The sequence below is a fragment of the Malaya genurostris genome, chromosome 2 (genome assembly GCF_030247185.1).
Source record: "Malaya genurostris strain Urasoe2022 chromosome 2, Malgen_1.1, whole genome shotgun sequence".
NCBI classification, from domain to species: Eukaryota; Metazoa; Arthropoda; class Insecta; order Diptera; family Culicidae; genus Malaya; species Malaya genurostris.
The window spans coordinates 94671964-94695954 of record NC_080571.1 but is presented as its reverse complement, the minus strand read 5'-3'; the positions used below and the strand labels follow the sequence as shown (position 1 = coordinate 94695954).

General features: G+C 35.9%; 1 protein-coding gene across 4 annotated transcripts; it reads left to right on the top strand.

The window, feature by feature from the left end:
• The first annotated feature begins 659 nt into the window (after nucleotides 1-659).
• Nucleotides 660-17240, top strand: LOC131427283 (8-oxo-dGDP phosphatase NUDT18). Of its 4 annotated transcripts, XM_058590326.1 has the most exons (3): nucleotides 660-778; nucleotides 853-939; nucleotides 15209-17240. In XM_058590326.1, exon 3 carries the CDS (start codon nucleotides 15959-15961, stop codon nucleotides 16982-16984), a length of 1026 nt encoding a protein of 341 aa, XP_058446309.1. In that variant the 5' UTR covers nucleotides 660-778; nucleotides 853-939; nucleotides 15209-15958; the 3' UTR covers nucleotides 16985-17240. The 4 variants fall into 4 exon arrangements, with proteins under 4 accessions (XP_058446309.1, XP_058446308.1, XP_058446310.1 ...); XM_058590325.1 differs by having other exon boundaries at nucleotides 732-939; XM_058590327.1 differs by lacking the exon at nucleotides 853-939 and having other exon boundaries at nucleotides 740-830.
• The last annotated feature ends 6751 nt before the right edge of the window (nucleotides 17241-23991 follow it).

Genomic DNA, 23991 nt, shown 5'->3' with positions numbered 1-23991 from the left:
ATTTGTTTTTATTTGAGATAGTCAGAACAGCAGGAATCTTGGCAGCAGTAAAGCAATCGTACCTATTGATATGTCTTTCATTCAAGAGTCAATGAGAAATATTTCGAAGAATACTACTGAATTGTATAAAAGAATATGGGTGATATAAAAAGACATCAGTATTTCAACCATACTGTTCTTGTGTAAAAATAAATCGCAATTAGGTTATTTCAAATTGTTTTAAAAAAAGCGCCAATGCACTATATATGTTTCAACTACGTTGTTCAATACTTCACTTTACTGTGGACAGTTGAAATTAAACAGTTGGTGCAAATTTTACATTTGCTTCGCGAATTATTAAGTAGCACTAACAAATCAATTTGAACTACTATGCATTTAAAATTGAAAGAAAAAAGTTATATTATATTCATTTAGTAAAAATAAGGTTAGTTTTAACCAAACACCCCTTAATGAGAAATAATGCAATAACTGGTTATTTTTCTCTATAACATGTAATTTCCAATTGGATTACAAATTTAGTATCAATCAATGCTAGGGCTACAGTCGCATCATAGTGTGCGTTTTCAGTGCGCGATACGGACCCATATGTGCCGGTTAGATTGGTTTGTTTTGAGTGGAAGCATAAAAGCGAAGCGTTCATTCTTGGTTCGGTTGTATTCGTGGTAGCATAACGTAAACTTGTGTTTAGTAAATATATCGTTGCTACACAGACACATCTTATCATCATTCATTCATATTTTTGTTTTCCTATCGATGTGTCATAGTAAAATATTTTCTCGTGAGTTAAATTCCTAAAATTGAAGTAGATCACCTATATATAGACTAATGAGGTTTGTTGTTTTGATAAATTAGTTCTCTAAAGGTGTGTTGAATGGAAAGTTGTTCGTGTCAATCCTATTTCCAATGTAATTGAGCAACGCATGTTATCTACCAAGCTATGTGAGTAGAAATTAAGCATAGATTATTGCAGCCTATGCGGCAAATAAATTGATTATATGTCATCATCGTATGCCTGTTAGTACAATATGCAAATATGCATGCAACTCTCAACACTGCTATAATTAGGTGCATTTTTGGTGATCATATTTTTCCTGATTCTGATGTTAAAAATTGCAAAGTAATTATTCGCAAATGAGAACAATTTTTGTTGTCAATACGTTCGTGTTTCAAGCAATATATCTAATCGTAAGTTGAAATATGAAATAAACTTCTAATATCTTAGATAATGGTTGCATGATAATAATAGTTGCATGAGTTAGTAAAATTTCCGTCAGCTTTTCCTAATGCAACATCGTCATAGAGGTTTTCTTCCAAAGACTCTCACATAAACTCACCATTAATTTCGCGCTTGACTGGATACACAGTATGAAGAAAGCATACCAAAAACTGAATACCTAATTCATCAGTCTACGATCTGCTATCATACTACGCGTTGTGATTGCATTGCTGCATTAATTCCATTAATTAAATCCACAGTACGCCAATTTAAATTAATAGGAAAATGAAGGAGTCAAACGACTAATTGTTGAAGTAAATGAGATGGATAAAATTGATTACTGGGTTTGTTTCATTTCATAGTAAATTTCTCAATTTTATATGGTGAATTTAAGAGACTGGCAATATAGGGTGAGTTTGGTAGTTAATTACAATAATGCAAAAACTTTCTAGTATCACTCGAAAAACGTGAAACAAAGCTCATTATTTTCTAGAAAGTTGGCTTCTTCCAAATCGCAGTATCGTACTTGACAACAGAAAGTATCAGCAACCTTTGAAGACCATACTCTTCTTTTAATGTTGACTTCACTTGACTACGTGAATCATTAAAATACGTATTCCAACACAGTTTGGTTATCAGAAAAAACTTGTAGTAGGTAATGTTAGAGACATAACCGCGAGTTTGACGTAGAACTGCTGTCAACAAGGAGCAAATAACTTTAAAAAAGCACATTTATATTGGTAAATTGTACTAATAAATTATCCAGTTCAAGTAAAATTTCAAGTAGATCTTTGTAAAATGCTTTGGATTCTGAAAAGAACCGAAGGGTACCATTTCTCCAACTTTCAACACAGTGGACAACTATTTCCATCAGCGAAATTCTGAACAAATCCACATACTTGTGTGCCCTTCCCTAAAGCGCTAATGTTTCGCTCTGAGTCGTGTCGCCCATGAAGTTGGACGTCGATTGTATTAGTGACGACATTAATTCTGATTAAAAATCGATTTCATAAAATCAAATTAATGTATATGAGAAATCCAATTAATTCTTTTCTTGAAAGAGTGTAGAGATACTGAAAATGGAACTAAATTATTTAACCGTAATTGCGGATTATAACACTATCATTTATGGCCCATAGAACTGTCGATCTGTATATGTGTTCTCTGCGTTGTGTTTATACTTTAATGCATTTTCCGCATTTGTTTGAAGCGAAAGCCGCACTGCGACAAAAGATCAAAAGTTCAACAGCGGTTCTAACGGCTTCAAAAAATACCAACGAATAAAATTTTAAGGTTGACTACTTCATTTCGGATTATGATGTAATCGTGGGATACATTTTAGGCTTTCAGAAGGTAGTATTTTCTACGATATTGATATGGCGGATGCTGGCTTTATTTGCATTTATTCAGTGCGAATTTCGCACAGTGGAAAGTGCACAACCTATCAAATTATTCTAGATTTGCACTAAAATGATGATTTATACCTTCGATTAAGTAAGTAAAGTAAAGTAAAGGATAAAGGTCAACCAAAATACATATCGAAAATTAGTTCTACAGAAGGTCGCTGAACCGTGGGCACGTTGTTATTTTGGTTCCAGAAATTTTTTCAACAGCTCAAGAAAGGCGCAGGCGGAGAAAACCCAACTCTGTATTCCAGAATACTTTCCACAGTTTATTGAAAGCTCGGAGTGGCCGACGACTCTGAGTTCGTCGGACCTGAATCTTATACACTATCGCTATCCGGTATATGTCGAAGGCCAAAGATTGTTCTGAAAAACATGAAGGTATAGAAGTTCTGAGATCCTCGCGGTAGCATCGATTGATGTGTTCCTTGATCGTTTACGAAGAGAGTGGTTAAACTCAAAGGCGAAGAAATTGATTTCGACCAGTGAATTTTTGTTGAATGATTTTGAAATAAAATCTTTTTGTTTTGATGAGTTTTTGTTTATTTCAATGTAGCTTTTCAATTACTGGACCGTTCTTTGATCACCTGTAGGGTTCGCTCTGCATCGCAACACTGATGTTCTCTGGCAAGAAAACCAACTCTTTGAATGTAATACTCGATTATTTTCCACCCCGTGTGGACGTGAATTATTACAATTTTTGATGATTCTGCAGTACACTGTTAAAAATCGACCCTTCTTTAAAATATTTCTCTCAATTCATTGCAAGTTTCTAAACGCACTAAAAATCAAATTCGCTCCATTTGTGCTACAAAAGCATAGCATATAAATGTGCAGTGTGTCGTCATATTACTTAGACAAATGTCATCCCATTTTAATTTTAATTGTGAACCTGTTCATATAGATTATGTTGCATATAAGATGAAAGTGTGTAACTCTATTAAGGTTTCTGTGCCCTGTGAAAAATGGGCGGCCAATATGTTTCCTGATGAAAACATAACAATATGTAAAAGTGATTCACACGTAGCATCAGGCGACAAATCACCGGCATGGAACGGTTACGGAAACAATAACATTATTTGTAAGCAATTCATATGAAGGGACACAACGTCAAGTTCACGGAACATACTTACGTCGGGTACGTGAGTAATATTCGGCCTAAAAAATTATTAAATAAATCTTGACGTCGACCGAAATTGATTGATCGTCTGAATCTTGTTTAAAGCAAGCGTTTCCTGATGAAAACAAATCAATCTTATTTGCATTTGTGGTTGTAAGCTGTCAGAAAGCCGAATGACATAGCCCAATGTCAAGACATGCCATTTTGAGTAATATTCAAATGAACTGTTGAAAGTTTCAAAGAAAACGTATTAACCATTGACATTTCCTCTTTGTTTACAAAAGTGCCACTTGTTATTGCATACTTTAGCGAAATTTATAAAGAAAAATTTCATTATTAGTATGCCTCATAAGATGTTTCTGTTTTCAGATAATGGAATTGTGGATCGTGAAACAACATCATTCAGTTCAAGCATGAAGACAAGCGAAGGATTGTTTTAGCAGTCAACAAAAATGAAATCAGTTATTCTTTCTGACTGACCCGGGATAGTTTCATCAAACAAACACTTTTCACAAAACTGTGTTGGTTTCGCACTTAGCAACGGGGATCGCAGCAAACCTGATATAAAAACCAAATTCGAAACTGGCTCAATTTTCTGTTCAACAATGTTGAAACTAGGTTCGAAACTAGCTTCAAATAAACAGTTTGACAGCAGTTAGGGTGGAAACTGAGTTAGGTTATGCATTAAGCAAAAACGACATAAGTATAACAATCTTCTGTACAACGTGTTGATTTTAATTTAATTACATCAACCAAACACGGAGAAATAAAAATTGTGATAACCACAAAACGTTGGTTTAAAATATTTGATTTATTCTAAATGTTTGTCCTGAATAACTTTTTGTACTAAGCGCTCCCAATCATTTAAATTTATCTTTACGTTTAGTCTTCGACTTGTCGGTGCTAAGCAGTTTACATCGGACTGCTTGAACTGTTAGTTAGGCATGAACTTTACTGCCCATACTAGCATATCAGTCCCATATGGAAAATCGGCATATCGAGAAAAAGACGATTGAAGTTTTACTTCCGATTTTTTTGCTTTATTGTGCTACCTGATGCTAAATCATGATATTATTACTTGAAATATCGGTAATACACCTTTGCTGTTCCAATATTACAACAAATGCAATTATTGATAGTTTGCACTGAATGGGACTGACATGCGAGTACTTTGCATATGGGACAGACTGAACAAACCCTCCACTTTTATTGTAATTTCTGAGAGTATATTGAGAATAGATTGCATTCCTCAAACTAACTCAATATTGGCGAAAATCGATATGGGACTGATATGCGAGTATGGGCAGTTTAGCCCTAGTAAAGTTCTTGCAAATAAATAATCATTTGATTTTCTGTAAATCGGAAGCCATGTTGTAGTGTTAGATAATTACTTAAGATAAGTAACTAAAATATACCATATTCAGACTAGACTTATATTATTCACATCTTTTGAAACACTTGATCAAATATACAAGTGATCTTTCATCACTCATTTTCGAACATATGCCAATTCAGCGGTTTTTTCCATGCATCATAATCTATGTGCAAAATATCTGCAATTTTATCTAGATTTTGAAGAAAGTTTTCCTGGAAGTAATCGGCAAGTTGGCTCAATTAATCTGAAGAGTTTAAGGAAATTGTTTGATTCAAAGTGTAACATCCAATACATTAAACTGTTACTAACTATTAAAAAATTTGATTCAAATTTTGAAAAATCTCTTGCCGTGTATGTTGAGAAATTTCAACACCCTCATACAATAACGAGTACAATTTTATACCCCTTATTTTCTTGAAAAAGATTTTTTTTATATCATTTATTTTACCCCGGCTTGAACCATTTTGGAGTGGAAAAGATTAGATCCAATAGTCAATTCAACGACACATTTATTCTGTTCGACTTCCAATACAAATAGAAAACATTAAATCTAACTAATTATTCCATCAATTCATTATTTCACTTTATCGTCTATGGACGCATGTATTGATCGTAATTGATGCTACCGCTAGCAACCACGAATAAAGGTTTTAGAAAGATTCAATCGGATAATGAAAGTAGTTTATCTTTCTCTTCATTCCTCCTACATCTGATTACTGCCACAGAGCTAATTAGCATAATACGTATAATAAGCAACTGATGCAGTAATGGCAGAACGATCGGAATCTCAAGGTGATTATATTATTCAAAACAGTGTTTGTTTTGAATTTGAGCAAACTGACAGAGAACAGGTTTTTATCGGTTGCTATACCTTACTCGCTAGGTGAGTGGAGTTAATACTTCGAACTGGGCATATCCGTCACTCTACTCAAAATGGTCTTTGCTAGTATCAGATGGTCGCTTGGCGAAAACGATGATCATCCGAGAAGTCACCACTACGTTTAGATGGAGCAAAATACACACTTTCATTTGACATGCCTGTGGAAACAATGATGTAACCTGGATGGTTCGCATTAGGTTGAAGATTATGTAAAAAAAAACATCCTAAGCACGCAGTAAAACTCTTCGACCGACAACCAGTTTTGATATTTTGTAGTTCGCGGTCTGTGCCTTCTATTAAATTTGTTTGGCAGAATTACTTCAACGTCGTTTTTTTATTACCTCGAAAATATTATCTAAATTTCGCATTCTTCAGAAGCTTCATTCTTTCGTATGAATTTTCCAATGTCTTTTTTTATATTATGCATATTTCTAACTTTTCAAGTTTTATTGGGACATTTTGCTGAAATTTCGTCAAAACCTGAATTTTTCGAAAGATTTTTGTACATTTAACTAAAATCAGTAAATCATAGATATCAATTTTCGATTTGGCTCAAGTTTTACATAACCATTCTTGGACAATTTTAACTTGCTTTTGAGAAGAGCATAAGGGAAAATACCCTGAAAATTTTCAAAAATGCATGTTCCGAAATCTGCTGGTTCTAATGATTTGATGACTTCGACAATATTTTTGGTATTATTAGGCTAAGGAGTGTATCGAAAATGAGCTATCCACAAATTTTTCTTTCAAATTATGATAAAAAACGATATTTTATTCAAACTAAAAATTGATCCTCTACTGTACGAGGTAAAACATGAGCATATTGAAAACCGGATGAAATTTAAGTTATTCTTTCACGAATTTTCGAACTTTTGAGCGAACGCTCTTCATCAAGTTCCGGACAAGTGTTGCATCGCATTTTTTGGACGCTTGAGCCCAAATTTTGTTGAACTCCTGCATGTTCCCAGCTGCCTTACCAGTCTTCTTGAAAACCCTCTTCACGATTGCCCAGTAACGTTCGATGGGTCGAAGCTGAGGGCAATTTGGTGGATTGATATTTTTCCCAACGAAATTTATATCCTTTTCCGCAAGTCAATTGACAGTGGTTTTGGCATAGTGAGCCGACGCTAAATCCGGCCAAAACAGTGGAGGTGTACTATGCTTCTTATATAAAGGCAGCAATCTCTTCTGGAGACACTCAGATCGATAGATTTCTGCATTTATAGTTCCGGTAGTGTAAAAAATGGTTTACTTCAAACCACAGGAACATATTGCTTGCCATACCAGTACCTTTCGACCGAATTTCTCCATTTGAATCGACCTGTCCGCATTGCTCACATCCTCCCCAACGACGACAGTAAAGTATTGTGGACCTGAAAGGGCTTTTGAGTCCTCCTTTACATAAGTCTTATTGTCCATCAAAACGCATGCATCCGGACCCTGCAATAGACGCGAATACAATTTCAGGGCCCTTGTTGCTGCTCGCGTCTTCTGTTCTACACTTTGTTTCAAGATTTTCTGCTTCTTGTAGGTCTTCAGGTGATTTCGCCTCTTGATTCGCTGGATCATTCCGACACTTGTTCCTGTTTTTTTGGTCAAATCACGTATTAAAATTGATTCATTTTTCATGATTAGCGATACCACTTTCTAGTTCAGTTTCGGGTTGGAAAACCGGGTTTTCTGCCTCTTCCTGGTAGCTCATCCAAAGAATAGTGTTCCCCAAACTTATTAATGATGGATTTAACACTGGCATGATGAATTCCAAACCGCTTCGCCAATTTTCACTTTTCACTTAGCCATGTGTCCAGAACCTTAATTTTCACTTCCTTTTCAATACGCGACATTTTGAAAACGCAGAATTTCAAACGCACAAACAAGTAAACAAACGAAAGCTAACAGCCAAACGCACAGCATGCTGTGATCTGAGTATAAAAAACCATCACAAATACATGCGTACAACACAAATGTATGTGAATAGCTTATTTTCGATACACTCCTTATATGGTGAAAATATACACTGTAAAAACCATTTTACCTTTTTATTTTATTTAGATATTTAAACTTAAAACCTGTTTTAATCCACCTAGTGGTGTGATGATACCTTTCTTATTTGACTTGTATTCTCAGCAATATTACTGAGGTATTCTTGAAAAAAAAACTGCTCATTGAATAGAAACAGGGTACAGTCTAGCAAAGCCAAAAAATCGAAAAATTACGTGCTAAAATTATAAGATTTTTGAAAGTTTTTTGCAGCATCGGTTTTGAATTTTGAACACACTTCTCTCTGTAGTTCCGGATTACCGTTTATTTGGGCTTTTTGTTTGTGAAAATTAGTTGAGCCACCGCGAAGGAAAGTGAGCGTGCTCTATTTTGGAGTTTTTGACCACAATTTCAAGGGACCCGATTTATCCAAAGTCGGTTCGTATGGCCAGCAACTAAAATGACCCACAAATTGGAAGTTTTGGGCCAAAGTTAGAAGTTATTTTCTCTTTTTACATCATCGCACCATATGATGGCTTGAAATTTCAAACACTCATCACCCTTTTGTTCAGTACCGGAATACAGATCCGTGTCAACTTCAGAAATTCTGTAAATGACCGTAAGTCCTTTCAAATACGAGTCAATCGGTTGAGGCGTAGCGGAGAAAATTAATTTAGTTTCATTTTTAAGTCTTTGATCATTATTTCTGGTACTTCCGGCACCGAATTCCGGGATCCGGTATATCCGATGTGAGTTTGTGTGGTCTTCTTATTACAAAACCTGTGAACTAGAGGAAATAATTTACTATTTTTGACAAATTGGATCATCTTTACATCTTTTTCTATGACGGTAAACTATAGAGTTTGTTGTTTTTCACTCATCACTCTATAATTCCGAAACCGGAAGTCAGATCCATACCATTTTAAAGAAAATTATGGGACAATAGTACCTTTCATTTGAGTCTAAGTTTGTGGAAATCGGTTCAGCCATCTCGGTGTAAAGTGAGTGCATTTTTTTCTCACACAGATATTTTGCGCACTCGACGAGCTGAGTCAAATAGTATATGACACAAGGACCTACGGGCCACGGTTCAAAAGTTGGTTTTCACAGTGATTTTTTCTGGACCCGAACCTGACCCGAGCCTGTGATGTTCTTTTTTTGGACGAATATCAGCTTCAAATACCCGAAATCCGACTATATTATTAAACCCGAGCTCGCCACGTACCCCTTAAAAAGGATAAATCGTCACCTGTACCCGATCCGAACCGGGTTTACTTATTGATTGGAGAGTATTTCTTTGAATGCAAACACACATTTAAAGTTTGTTCAAAGTCTACGTAGTCCCACAATGTTATTCATTCAAAAAAATTTAACGAAATTCAGTTAACCAGATTTTAACCTTTCTCGTATAAAAAGACTATACAATAACTGTGAAAACCAAAATGGCTGAACCGATTTTCGCTGAGTCAGATTCAAATGAAAGGTCTTATGGTCACATAGATCGCTATTGAATTTTATCTTTATCCGACTTCCGGTTCCGGAATTACAAGGCAATATGTGCAAATCTATGAGAAAATTCACACTCAATTTTTTGGAAATTTCTTAACAGATTTTTACAAACTAAATAAAATATAATAAAAGGTCTTGAAACTCATTAAAAAGTAAGTGATTTGAGTGAGATGATGAGAAAGTTAAAGTTAGTTAGTGGATATATAAATCTATTTTGGGACTATTAGTCCCCGATTTCCACTTTCGAACGCACCGGTAATAGTGAAGAAAAGCTCCAAAAACGGAACTCACTTAAATTCCTTAGCAACGATTTTCACGAATCATGATTCAAATTATAGCTCTCAGTGTTTTAAAAGATACTGTGCAATTTCATCCATCCAATGAGTATCAAAACTTTCAAAAACGTGCTGGTACGGAAGAAGAAAACACCTCCGCCTAGCACACAGCGTGCTTTGTTCAATTTTGTATAGTGTGCAGGATTGCCACATTTAAATCTATATCAACTTGATATAACTGTTTACAAATTGAAAAGGTTATGGTAGTTTATACCCAAAGAATAAGAATATAAGTAATATGAGAAAGGCATCATTACATCACTAGGTGGATTAAAAATGATTTTTTTAAACTTTTTTACTATGATGGGAATCGATCATCAGCTTAGCTTTACTCAGCGAATAACGGATTCAGGAAAGATAAATTATAAAAACATCGAAAGCAAAAATTGCGAAAAATACATTATTCAAGCTAAACTTAAACATGCTTACTCTTTGCTTGTTCATTTGAATCACTCATCGAAAAAAGTTCCTATCGTTCATCCGGTGAAGACGTTAGAAAAATTTTGTTTGGCTTGTGTATCATGAGAAATGAGAATTTATTGCAACTTGTGCAGATGAAGAGATTTTCAAAACACGTAAAAATATTGTGTGGTTTTGAAGTTCCTTAACAATCATTAAAATCTTTTTTTTTTTTACCTAGAGGCTTGACCGCTGAATAATAATGGTGTGGTGGCACTAACTGAATTGAGTCAATTGTTTAAATAAACTCTTTTATATTCTCAATTGAATAACAAAATTTTCTGTTAGAAATACCGTTTTTCCAAAATACCAACGCAAATTATCTATTGCTCCGTTCGCTGTATAGCGTGCAGATTCGTTTTATTGTAAAGCAAAGTTTTACAAACTATTTTGTCATGTATTTCCGGTAATACAAACTACCCCTAAACTTAACTATCGATCGATCTTCAAAACTCTAATCGAAACGTTTCATGTGAGCGTGGTAAAAAGGATTCTGGCTGTTGTTTGCGATCTACCTATCGACTAATGCTCCAAAAAATTAAGACTAAACGATGGATTGTCTCATTGTACTGTCACGATAGTCTCGACGATTTTTTTTATGGCAACAATTTGTTGGAGACTTCTCGGGATGTGTATTAATACTAGGGATGTCCGATACCGAGTCGATACTTTGAGATATCGATACTTTCTTTTAAGAATCGGATATTTTTGGTATCGATATCGCATCAGAGCGATACTGTTAGTATTGATACTTTTGGTCTCGATACTCACAGTATCGCATCAGATTGAAGTCAATTCCCATCACGAGGAAACTTTTTTTGTTTCATGTATAGAGGCTTTAACCTGAGGGTCATTTGCCTCTGCGGGTCAGAAAAACTTTCCAACCGTATGTGTGGGGTCGGGAACCGAACCCAGGTCGGCTGCGTAAAAGGCTTTACGCTATACCCGTCTCCAATGGAACATTTCGATTTCTTGGTATGACGTGGGCTAGCCGTCGTTGAAATACGTTCTCGACCATCTCGCTTCGTCCCATAGGTGCGCTTAAAGAGATTGCAATGTGCAAAACACGCACATAAATGTCATACTCTCAGAGTATTCAATCATTTAAAATTTTCACGCTCATTGCACTCTCTTTCAGTGTGCCTAATAGCGATGGAATAATAGCAATGGGAATTGGCTTTTAGTGTAGTATTCGTCTATCGACATAAAGGTTATGACATGAAAATTGTTGAGAAATTAAGTGAAATGTGAAATCAACACAAAGTGGCGGAATGGAGATTCTTTGGCGTGGACCAAAAGTCGCGAAAGGCGAAGTGCAATCTATGTGGCGATTAATATGCATATACTGGTGGCACAACCAATTTATACAGAGTAAAAAAAAAAGAATTGTAACAATCTGAATGTGATTATCAATTGATGTGGATAAATCTAGACGTACTGAACATCAAATGCAAAAAAAATAAATAAATATCGCAGATAAATCACACATTATCACATCGAAATAACGTATTGAGTTTATTACATCACCCTCACTGAATTCTGTATATTTGTCTGATATGAAATTACGCATCTTTTCGTGTAATATTACAATCTTAAAAACGGCACCAAGATTGTTATGATATTATATTGTAATCGCTGCACATCAGTAGTTAGTAGTGATGTGCAGCATTTTTAATGTAATATCACAAATAAGTTGGTGTCGTTCTAAAGGTTGTAATATTATACGAAAAGATGCATAATTTCCTATCAGAATAGTCTAATTGTTCAGTCAATACGATGTAATCTACTTAATACAGAAAATTATTGCATTTGACGTACATCTAATTTTTTCTCACCTCGATTGAGGTGATTCCCATTGAGATCGTTACAATAGTTTTTTTTTGCTGTGTGGAAACACCTTTCTGTACATCATAAAAAAAACGCCACAATCGACAATCATGTTTTATTTCACAGTTCAAAAAATTCTTGTGATTTTGCATCTTATAAGATGCACATAATTGAAGCGTCATATTCCACACAAATTTATATTCAAGAACATGTAGAATTGTGTGGTTTGAAAATTACATGACTTGAAATCGAATGTAATATAATGCAATGTATTATCTATTATCTAGTTTTTATATATATAAATGCAGAGATCATTCTTTGTAATCGCATCACGGAAGAATGGATGGACGGATTTACATGATTCTTTTTTTTTTGTTTGATTAGTTTCTACCCCCGTCGTGTTCGTATATCAAAAAAGTTTGGGAAATTTACCGGAAAAGTGGGAAAAATTCATAAAGTTATTTTGCATGGAAAATAGAATTTTCCGTTAAAAAAGTCGTCATTGATTGCTGGATCAAACGAAAATCGTTTGGCGCGCAACGAGTAGTTTTGTGTGGAGATTTCACATGCATATTTGATCCATGCGACTTGTCATTTCGAGCCACGTGCTTAATTGGGTATCGAAATTATTGCTTGACAAATTACCGGATGGCGGAATGCACAAGACTGTTTTAACTGACCCAGGATAGTTTCTTTAAACAGACACTTTTCACGAAACTGTGTTGGGTCCACACTTAGCAAAGGGGGTTTGAGCAAACCTGATATAAAAACCAGGTTCGAAACTGACTCGATTTTCAGTTCAACAACGTGGTTCGAAACTGACTTTAAACAAACGGTTTGATAAAAATTGGGGTGGAAACTTGATTAGGTTTGGAATCAAGTGAATACGACATAAATGAATCAATGTCGGAATGCATATGGCTGTATGACCGCTTTATTGCCCATACTTGCATATCAGTCCCATATAAAAAAGACGATCTAAACTTTATTTCCATTTTTTTTATTTATTGCGCTACCCAATACTAAATCTTGGTATTATTACATGAAATAAAACCATCGGTAATACACCTTTGTTATTCCAATATTGCAACAAATAAAATTATTGAAATTCGCACTGAATGGGACTTATATGAGTTGATATTTTTTCACATTTTACTGCACAAACCTTCAACTTTTATTGCAATTTCTGAGAGTTTATTGAGGATAGATTGCATTCCTAAAGCTAACTCAAACTTGGCGAAAATCGATATGCGAGTATGGACAGTGTAGGTAAAAGAAAAAGTTCTGATATCATTTACCAGTTAAAGGATTGTGTGTGTGATGAAGTCAGGTGAATAATATTGGCCATTGTGAGCGTGAGTTTAACAAATCAGAAATTTTTTTAATGAATCGATGAAAAGATTGAGCTGTAGAAGCTCTAAAGACAAACTAAGAGATTTTTCCTTAATTCTGCTTTTGAATGAATTAGATTACACTAAGCGCACATAATAAGTGGCAATTAGATCAATGTTCCAGATGATTACAATAATCGATTGAGACTGCAATTTTATATTTCATGTTCAGTGAATTTTTTTTTTCAAATTGGTAAGATCAATACCAAATTAAAATTTAAGCATCGTCTCTCTAAGCAATCAAAAGTTCTACAGTGCCTGGAAAATATTCACTTTGTTAGAGCTCTAAAATACGCGTATCACTTTTTGGCAACTTGAACGCACAGAAAAAGTTCTGAGGATACTTTCTAGCTGTTTAAAAACTGTATTAGGAACTGCTTCAAAGTTTATTCTGTTGCGTCGGGTGAACATTCAAGTATGAGCAATTCCTTGAAAACGGACTCTTCAGAATGCTTTGTATGTTTCTTAAGCCAAATCTTTTTTACGAACTTTTGGTTACTTGGGCTAAATACTAATTGTAAATGTATCCTACTCTCCGAATGAACAACTCTAGAAGAGAAACTCTTTAATTAGAGATGAGAATCTGTGCATTTGTTTGATTTTGGCTTAACAGAAGTATTTCACATTTTCACTTTAACTTTTTGTGATATTTCTTTTCGGGCTAAAGCAAATGTGTATCAAATTCCATGGATTGTAGATTAAGTAATCAGAAAAATAATGGAGAGAAACGTTAACCACTTAGTCGTTTTACAATTCTGATGTACGAAAACATAAATTCGAACAAATTTTGAGGCGAGACGAAGTTCGACGGGTCAGCTAGTAATGTAATAAAAACAAAAAAATTGATTGTCAATAGCTCAACTTGAACCGAGAAACATTAGACCACGAAGCTTGTCATTTAATCAACTCAGCCACAGAAGCACATATCTGCCGAATGTATAATAGATACGGGGCCTGTAAAATTCTGTCTAAGTGGAATATTGCGTCATTTGACACGCTAAGTAGCTATAAATTGTATCGTTTGTAAAAATTTATCACCTGTAAAATTCATAATTTCTTTCTGTTTTTGAAACGATTGCTGCTCAAGTATCAATTGATACTTACAAGTATGGATACTTTTTTGCCTTTTGATACCTTGTATCGATACCCGAAATTTCGGTATCCCGATATCCTAGGTATCGATACATTGCCTTCCGAGTACCATCCCTAATTAATACTTGGTCGAAATTTTACTGGATCATTTTTATTTTCAGCCAAATTAATAAATTTCCGCGGGTAAAAAAGGTTTGAAAAAATTTCGTACGTTTTTTGTGAAAACGGTATGTGGGTATGTGAAAATGTGGTAAAAAAATTTAGTTCTACGTGGTTTATGAACGGTCCTTAATGCAACTATGCAATTTTGAACTCTTCTTTACGAAAATATCGTTCAATGATGCGATCCACAAATCGTACACAAAAGCATGCCTCCCACTCATATTGTAATTGAATGATGCCTCCGGTGTACTGTTTATTAAAACCATTCACTTCGTATTGGTCTACTCCACTTTCTTTACATTGAACGCATGAATGCTTCAAATGGGCCAATTATTGCAGGGCACTGACTGTCGTCATCTGTTGCGAAAATGTTCGATTCCAGGCGAATGTTATGTCTGGATATTCCAATAATTAACTCTGATTTTTTTTATTTTTCTTCTATTCGCTTTCCATAAACAGAATAAAATAAATCGCCTTGTGAAGCGGAAGAACGCCACCGAGAGGAAGAAACGTTAGACCGTTAGCATCGCGACGTCGACCGCTAGTCTCCAACTATTATTTTAAATGCTAACAAGAGCGACAACCAAACGACTCTTTAGTTCTTTAGATTAACCATAACATCGGCATCTTCGATGGAGGGTGCACCGCACTGCGGCCCGCTTAAAGCTTAAAGAACCACCAACTCCGAAGAACTTTGGAACAGACAGTAAAAGGTTGTGCTGGTAGCGGTAGGACGGGAGAAGGTGAATGAATCTCACACACGCGAAGAGGGTGGCCAAAATTTGAACAAACTTGAAACTGACCATACACTAAAGCGGTCTCCTCAAATCAAGAAACTCAACCCAAAGAAAGAATATCTCAAAAACAGAATCAAGTGTGGAGCATACGAAAGCGGGCGACGACACTGCCTGTGTGTAAGAGTGGGAAATAGTCGAGCCGCAGGCCCTCAACTTGTTTTTCCACCTGGCTCTTCGTTGGCTCCACCATGAGGTCTCACCGTGCACAACCGACAAGTCGCGATTTAGTTTCGTTTTGAAATTCCACCGATATACAGTGAGTGCCGGAACGTCTGTATGGGAAACGGGCAAATCGTGATCGTCGAGCTGGCAAATCATTTCAAATTCCGTTCAAATTATACGGAGAAAAGTGAATCGCACGGTTGACTTGTGGAGATTATGTTCGTTTCACGGTGCGTCTAGAGATTTGCGTATGGGTTCGGTTGAAATGGAAACGAATTTAATTCGAGTTTTGGAAGGGCAATCTCTCGACGAACTTACTAGTGAGTTGTGTGATTTCTCATTAGAAGAACAAAATGCTGCCACCGAAGCACAAGGTGTCAAGCCATTGGCTTCATCGGACTATATTCCGATTGTGGGTAAAACGGTGACCTACGTGGTGGCTTGTGTGCTAGTAAACGAAAATAATGAGGTGTTGATGATGCAGGAAGCGAAGGAGTCATGCGCTGGAAAGTGGTATCTCCCTGCTGGCCGAATGGAACCAGGCGAAACAATTGTTGAAGCAGGGGCACGGGAGGTTCTGGAAGAAACCGGATTGAAAGTGAATATTACAACTTTACTAGCAGTGGAATCAGCTGGCGGTACGTGGTTTCGGTTTGTGCTAACTGGAAACGTTGTGGGAGGTGATCTGAAGACCCCTTCTCAAGCTGATCAAGAATCGATTCAAGCCAAGTGGGTTGGTAATCTGAGCGAGCTTAGCCTGAGAGCGAACGATATTCTGCCCATAATTGACTTGGCACGGAACCACAGTCGGCGCACTCCCAAAGATCCCAATTGGCACCGTGACATTCTTCCGGCTAGGAAACCTCACTATAAAAACTATCTGAGGATAGTGGTTGCCATTAAGAACAAAAATACTAATCAAGTTTTTGTGCTGCTTAGTGAGAAAACTGCGTATCATTTTCCAACAGTCGAAATCCATCCCGGTCGCAGTATACATTCTACTTTGAAAAAGTTCATGATTGAACTGTTTGGTGCAGATCTACCCCAACATAGACCCCACGGGGTACTGAGCGTTGAGCACCACACCACTGATATACAACCCAACCCCACAGATGGTGTCTGTATTACCTTGCTGGTCATCTGTCGGCCATCGATCGAAAGTGTATCTCTCATTGGCAAATGCATCTGGCACGAGTTGAATAAGGAACTGAGCAATCGACTTGCGATGACCGTTGCGGCGAAGAATTCCACCATGCTGCTACATGTTGTACGATAACTGAATGCGTAATTTCCAGTATTCGCAAATTTCAAATTCACACCTTGTTTTCGAAAGCGTCTATTTAGTTTGTTCAACCCGAAATAAATGACAAATTTCGTCAAGCAAACCTGCAGCAACCCACGAATCTCGCCATCGAGAAAATATTATAGATATTATATACCGTTCGGCAAGTGCGACTCTTGGATCTAGCTTTGTATAGTTTTCTAGTGTATTCTTGTTTGTAATATGTATGTATGATCAACGAAACGAGCCGGAGTTATCAGTATAGTTAGGCACAGCGGGTCGTGGAACTCACTGTTTTATTTTTCGCGATCAGAATCTCTGTTCGGTCTCGTTTTTACTTAACATACAGAAAGATGAGCCAGCGAAAAAACAAAATCGAGCCACCTGAAACCGAATGAAAGGAGGGCGCGTTCAAAATTGTATGAAGTCTGAGCAATGCCACCACATTGCTTTCCCACTGGGAACCAATAAATCAATTATGCTGAGACCTCGTTCGTACAATTGAGGTGTGAGAGATGCAAAAATGTTTAAATAAAACGGTATATGACCTCCTATATAATAGGAAACTTTGCTGGATTGTGGCATATTTCTCGGAAAAGTTAAAATAAACATAAAAAAAATAATGATCTAGTCTTATTTCTGAAAAATAAAAATCCCTGTACTGTACATCAAATTGTTTACTGTGGGGCTCAGGAAAATTCTGATTATTCAAATTCTGAAATCGAGCAATTCCCTATCAAACCAAATAAATATTCAACCGTTTTCGAAAAAAAAATAAAAGTGTCCTCAAATTCATCTCCACTAACCACTCAAACACCAAACACTCAAAAAAAATTATTACAAGCTCAAATTTAGGAATTATTTATACCTCGATGTGTTTCTCATTCAATGTTGAAAAAATTAGACGTACTAAACATCACGCAATATTACACGAAGAAATGCATAAGTTTATATCAGAATTGTGTACAGTATTTAGTCAAGCTGATGTAATATACTCAATACGTTGTTTCGATGTAATAACTTGTGATTTATTTGCAATATTTCTTGAAGACAGAAAATTATTGTAACTGATGTATTTTTTTCACTTCGAAATTGTAAAATTTTTTTTTCTGTGAACCAATGTTTTATTGATTAAATTAGATTTTGATCAAAAATAAACACAAGATAGAGTGGTCTGCTATTTTACATGTATCAATTTTAATAGGACCCCTCGATGTACTCAGTTCACCGTCTGTTTTTGTTTAGTTACTATTCAAATCAAAACAATAAGCAGTATAAATAAACCAGTATTATTAATAATAATAATAAAACAATAAGCATCCAATCGTTTCGTAACAGGTACCAATGACAATGTTTGTTTATGTATGAATAACATTGAATTACAACATGAACGAAATAGTGGAAAGCTAGTGCATATCTAGTGGTTTTGTGAGTACGAAAGCTCAAATCACTTCAACTTTTAGTCTATTGTTTTCATATCATATTCTTTTCAACTAATCGCTAAATCCAACCATAAAAACGAAGAGTTTTCCAGATTCGTAAACAACACCCAACCTCAGTTGTTCGAAGTTGATGTTTCATTTTACAATTTCTTCATAAATATTAATGAAACACACCTACCGCGGATAGTCACTGAATCGTTAATGATCGATGAAGTTTTTTTTCCCAATTCCTATTCGCTTTTGTATGTTTGTAGTCGATTCATGAGCAAAAATATGGGAAAGCAGCAAATTTTCCAAACCATTCAGCAAAATCGGAAAGTTATTACCATTGCTTTGTTCTAAATAGACCTTTGGGTGCCGCGGTACCATTCCGTCGCCACCGACAATCACAAATTTTAAGAAAAATCAGTCAGCACCAGCCGTGGTAATTTGATTGCGCCGCCGGATTTAATTGATCTGGCCGATATAAAATATATTTGTCATTGGTGTTGAATTTGATATTTCGAATTTTATTGCATTTTTTTCCAAAACATCCAAGGTTAAAACAATATTCATCTATAATTTTACTTGCTTAATTTAAAATAAATACATGTAACTTATTAAAACCGGATAAAAACATTTAAGGACTATCCACACCTGTCCGTTCCGGTTCAGTTCCGTGACGGTTCAGTGAAAGTGCCTTCGGTACACCGTCAGTGTTTTTATTTTTGTCTGAACCCTTCCGTGTCGTTTCCGTTCCGGTACAACAAAGACGTTGACGAACCGACTTCAGTGAAAAAAATAAAATAAAAATGACGATGAATTCGAGTTTGCCGGACGGACGTCACACTGACAATGAGCTGCACTGATGCGGTACTGTGCCGGAAATCTTATAATCTAACATTTGAATGAAATTACTGGAAATTACGAGTAAATCGCCATCTTGTTAATCTTATTCACCCATAACTGGTTAAAACGTATCTCAATAATTCACTTTGATTCTGAGTGCACTTTTATTTGATCCTAGGTGCATTCTACAAAGAATTCAACAAAAGTGCACAGACTCAGAATGTAGGTGCCTTATTGAGATACTTTATAACCGCATATAGGTAGAAGAGATTAAGAAAAACGTTATTTGTTTTTATATTTCTGTAAAATCCACCAAATTCTAGATAATTTTTACTAGCTGTCTGAGAACTACAGAAGTATTCATTTCTAGTAGGTGCATCTAGTTTACACACTTAAAACTAAATTTTGATCTCGGCGAGAAAAGATGCCGAAAACGAACGGCGAAGCGAAATTTTACTGAAATTTCGGCTAAGATAGCTTTTTCCAAAATGATCGGTTTATCATTAAAAATGACATTAACAATTCTCGTGTAAGGGCCGCTTATCAGTTCTACCGCCAACATCAGGCCCGTACCCAGGACTTCGTTTCGGAAGGGGCCCTCAGATAAAAAAATAATGTTACTGAAGATAAATCAGGTCCTCTCAGTCGCTGATGCTAATCCAATTGTGAACCTTTGGGCTCAGATTAAGATGAAGTTTGGGAAGAACTGACCACAAAATTTGAAACCGCTTGTTCTCTGAATTCACAAAATTTGTAGGTCGTTTTCAGAAGAATACGCACAAAATCTCGCTCAAAGTATGCCTCGAAGGTTTTGTGTGGGTACAAACGAATTCATAATGATCAATGCATAGCATGCCATGACAAATTGCGGTGGGTACGACTTCAACAGGTCAATCGAATTGTAAAAGAACTGCTTCACTCATTTCATCACGAACAACCATTCAGGTAAGAATTGCACCGTACTGGGTGATTCTGTTTCCGATTAATAGTTATAAAATGCACAGGTTTCAAGCCATTATTAACGCTGGAGGGGATTGGACCAAAGATGATTTTGTATGTACCAGCGAAATACGAGTATACCCCTCGATGAATCCGGTTCACTGTCAAAATTCAAAGCCTTGAACTTTAACTATTCATTCGACTTGAATGTTACTAAGCAAAGCTTAGTTTGTTTATCATATAAATATTATCTCAAATGCAGTAAATGTATACATTTTTCTCACTCCATAAATAATCTCACGATTGTAAAGACTGTCCCAGAAAGTATGGACGCACTTTGATTTCGCTGTAAATAATTCACAAGTGTTAGATATTCAAATTTTATTCGATATACTGATAATATTAGACTACAACAACAGAATATTATTCTCAACATTTGCTACTTAGCCATTGTAGACTAGCTGGCGCACCTTCTTGCGAACGTTCCTAATTAAATTCCGTACAGACTTCTTGACGACAAGTTTTGATACTTTTTTCCAATCTTTTCCGAACTGTTGAATGGTTTCGGCTGCCGAGACATATTTCCTAAGATGTGCCTTCGTTAATGCCCAAAATTGACATTTTTGATAGTATACCATTCTACCGTTGATTTCGAGTAGTGGCAAGAAGCAAGATCTGATTAGAATACATCAGGATGCTCGTGGCTTCGAATCATGGGTAGAAGTCGTTTTTGTAAACATTCATTGATGTATATTTCGCTGTTCATTGAAGCAGTGGTGATGAAGGGTTTCGAAATCTTACCACAGCTACAAATTGTTTGCCAGACCATAGCTTTCTTACCAAATTTTTCGACTTCAACCGATGTCTCGGACTGGATTAACACTTGTCCTTCTCGCACCGTATAATATTGTGGTCCCGGAAAGGATTTGTAATCGAGTTTCACGTAGGTTTCGTCGTCCATGATTATGAAGTTCAAATTTCCAGCAAGAATCGTATTGTACAGCTTTCGAACCCTCGGCCTGATCGATGCTTCTTGTTTCGGATTACGTTTTGGTTGTTTCTGCTTCTTATAGGTTCGAAGATTCAAACGTTCTTTAGCACGAAGAACATTTGACTTCGAAGTGTCCACTCTTTTGGCCACATCCCGAACTGAAACCTCCTTCTTTTGCTCGAACGCCTTCAGTATACGTTTATCCAACTGAGGGTTAGCAGGACCTTTTTTTCGACCCGTTTTCGGTTTATCCTCAAAGGTGTTATCCTCACCGAACTTCCTGATTGCATTTCGCAGGGCTTTTTCACTTACTCCTTCCATTTTTGCTACCTTTCTCAGTGACAGTCCGCGTTTTGTATACCATTTGTACACAATTTTTCGACGTTGTTCTGCTGAAAGTCCACGCATTTCGAAACAAACTAATGAAAACGAATAAATTACTGCACAAGTAGTTAGAGAAGAGTTAAACAACAGGACGCAGCCATAAAAATTAACAGATTCTGAACCATTGCGAAATGGCAGCGGTTTTTGGTTGCGGTCATACTTTCTGGTACAGTCTTTATGATTTTTTTTGTATTCACATTTGATTATCAGGGTACTTACTTTGTTTTGAGCTAAGAGAATGAAACAAAAATTTCAATAGTTACAATAGATGTTTTTCTAGACCCCAACGGTTCTGTTTGATTTTTTTTTAATTTTTTATATTTTTGGTGGTTGTTTAAAGCTGGGTTGTTCAAAGTTGTAAAACCTTCCCAAAGTAACATTCAACGAAAAGGAGAACGTTGGGGGCTTTGTAATTTAAATGTAGAAAGTGCGCAAAATTAGAAAAAAATGGTGAAGTAGTTTTTGAATGACGATGGACAGGGACTTTCAAAACCTGCTTTCGAGAAAAACGCGTTTAAAGTTTATTGTCTATAAAATCGAAGGAAACAATTTAGGGGCTGGGGTCCACTAGGAGATTGATAGTACCTATTAGCTCTCTCCGGACTGTACCAGCCTAGATGCCGTGTGGAATCCGGCGGAAAAAAATGAACCAAGAATAGATCCACTGGGTTCCTGCTTCCATGTCGTAAAAGGCGACAATTGCAGGAGTTTCTTTTTCCTTTCAGTTATCAGATATTTTCAATGTTTTACTTCTGATTACTCTATTTTACTAAATCATCTCTTTATTCAACCTATCAATTTCCGTCTAGCTTCGTAGAAAAGTTTTATTAGGAATGATTTCTTTTTCCATGTTATTGATTGTCTTTCAGAATTATAAAATGAATGATAAAATCAACCATTGCGCAAATCCGTTTATATTACAAAGTTAATAACAGGGATGACATGTATCGGTATATTGAATACATAGTAAAAAAACACTTGATATTAATATTTCAAACAGTAAATTAATATTTTTCTCGGTAGCCGGCTGCTCAGATCAACTAATATAACCAATTAATAATTTTAATAAATAATTAAAATAATAAAGCGGAAATAATAAAGAATCAAGACGCGTGTGAAATCTGTTGACCTTTGTTTGGTGATTTAAAATGAACTGTTTAGAATATTTCAATGCAATGAATCAACTTTTTTGTCTAAATCCTATTCGCTCGTTTATTTTGTATCACGTAGTTTCGTTTATAAAAACGTGCTTAATCCACCTAGCAGTGAGATGATACCTTTTTTTTATCAATCCAAATGTGTTTTTTGCATGACTAAAAAAACGCGAAAGGTAGATGCATAAACAAGTGACTGCATACTCGACAGCCGGCTGTCCGGAGTTTTGTCAATTTCGGAGATTGACTGTTTCGTGCATTATATTGCCAGCACAAAGTAACACATAAAACGATAATACTTTAAAACATTCTTGGTAGCCGGCTACCCAGAGCAATAAACACATGATAACATTATTAAAACATTTACTAACAAAGTATCCTCTCCTGTGATGCATGTGGGAATGCAGAGGATTCCTCGGTTCTTAGTAGCAGCATGCATCGAACTAACAATCCTTTCCCTCCCAAGTAGATCTGCATTCGGACGTGGCCGGCGTCGGTATTGATCAGCATGCATGGTTCAATACAGTTTGCACAGTGTGAAACAATGTGTTATTCCCAAACATGTTACTTCAAAAAATCATTTTGCAATCTCAATTGGTCCAGATCAATAACGGAGTAGCAACACACGGGCGGTCTCTAATGCTAATGCTAATGCTATAAAATCGAAGGAAACAATTTATTGTTTGTGGAGCGCACATTTTCGTAAAATCATAGTTTTTTTTGCATTTTGTTATAATAAAACATTCCAAGAATATTTCGTCAACTTTTCAAGTCAATCGAAGCAGAACTTTTGCTTCTTTGCAGTATGAGATAAGGAAAGATAAACACCCATAACTTCCAGAGTTTTTTTTTCCGATTGGCTTAAAAATTTGAGTTAGTTTTTTCAAAGATTTCTTCAATAACGGATTGACTGGTATCACGTTCGTAGAACTTTTCACTATCGTAACTGAGATGACAAACGTAACATTCAATCCAGGACAAAGACGAACTACATTTTCGTTACTATCTAGAAATTTAATTTCTTGTGTGCCGAGCACCGAATTATCGTTTATACGGAATTTGTTTTAAGTCTGTAATGAAATGACAAACTTCTTGTACGACGACGCTTGATTATGTTAGAGAATGTTCCTTATTAGTATATTTGAGTGCATTCTATAAATCCCAAGATCCTTTGGAAGGATCATTGGGATTCTTGAAACTCGATATCGGGAAATGTCTTGAACAAATCTTTTTGGAGTGACTTGCTGTAGAAAGTAACTCAGG

Coding starts and splice junctions, on each gene's coding strand:
- LOC131427283 (XM_058590326.1), top strand. CDS start 15,959: ATGGGTTCGGTTGAAATGGAAACGAATTTAATTCGAGTTTTGGAAGGG.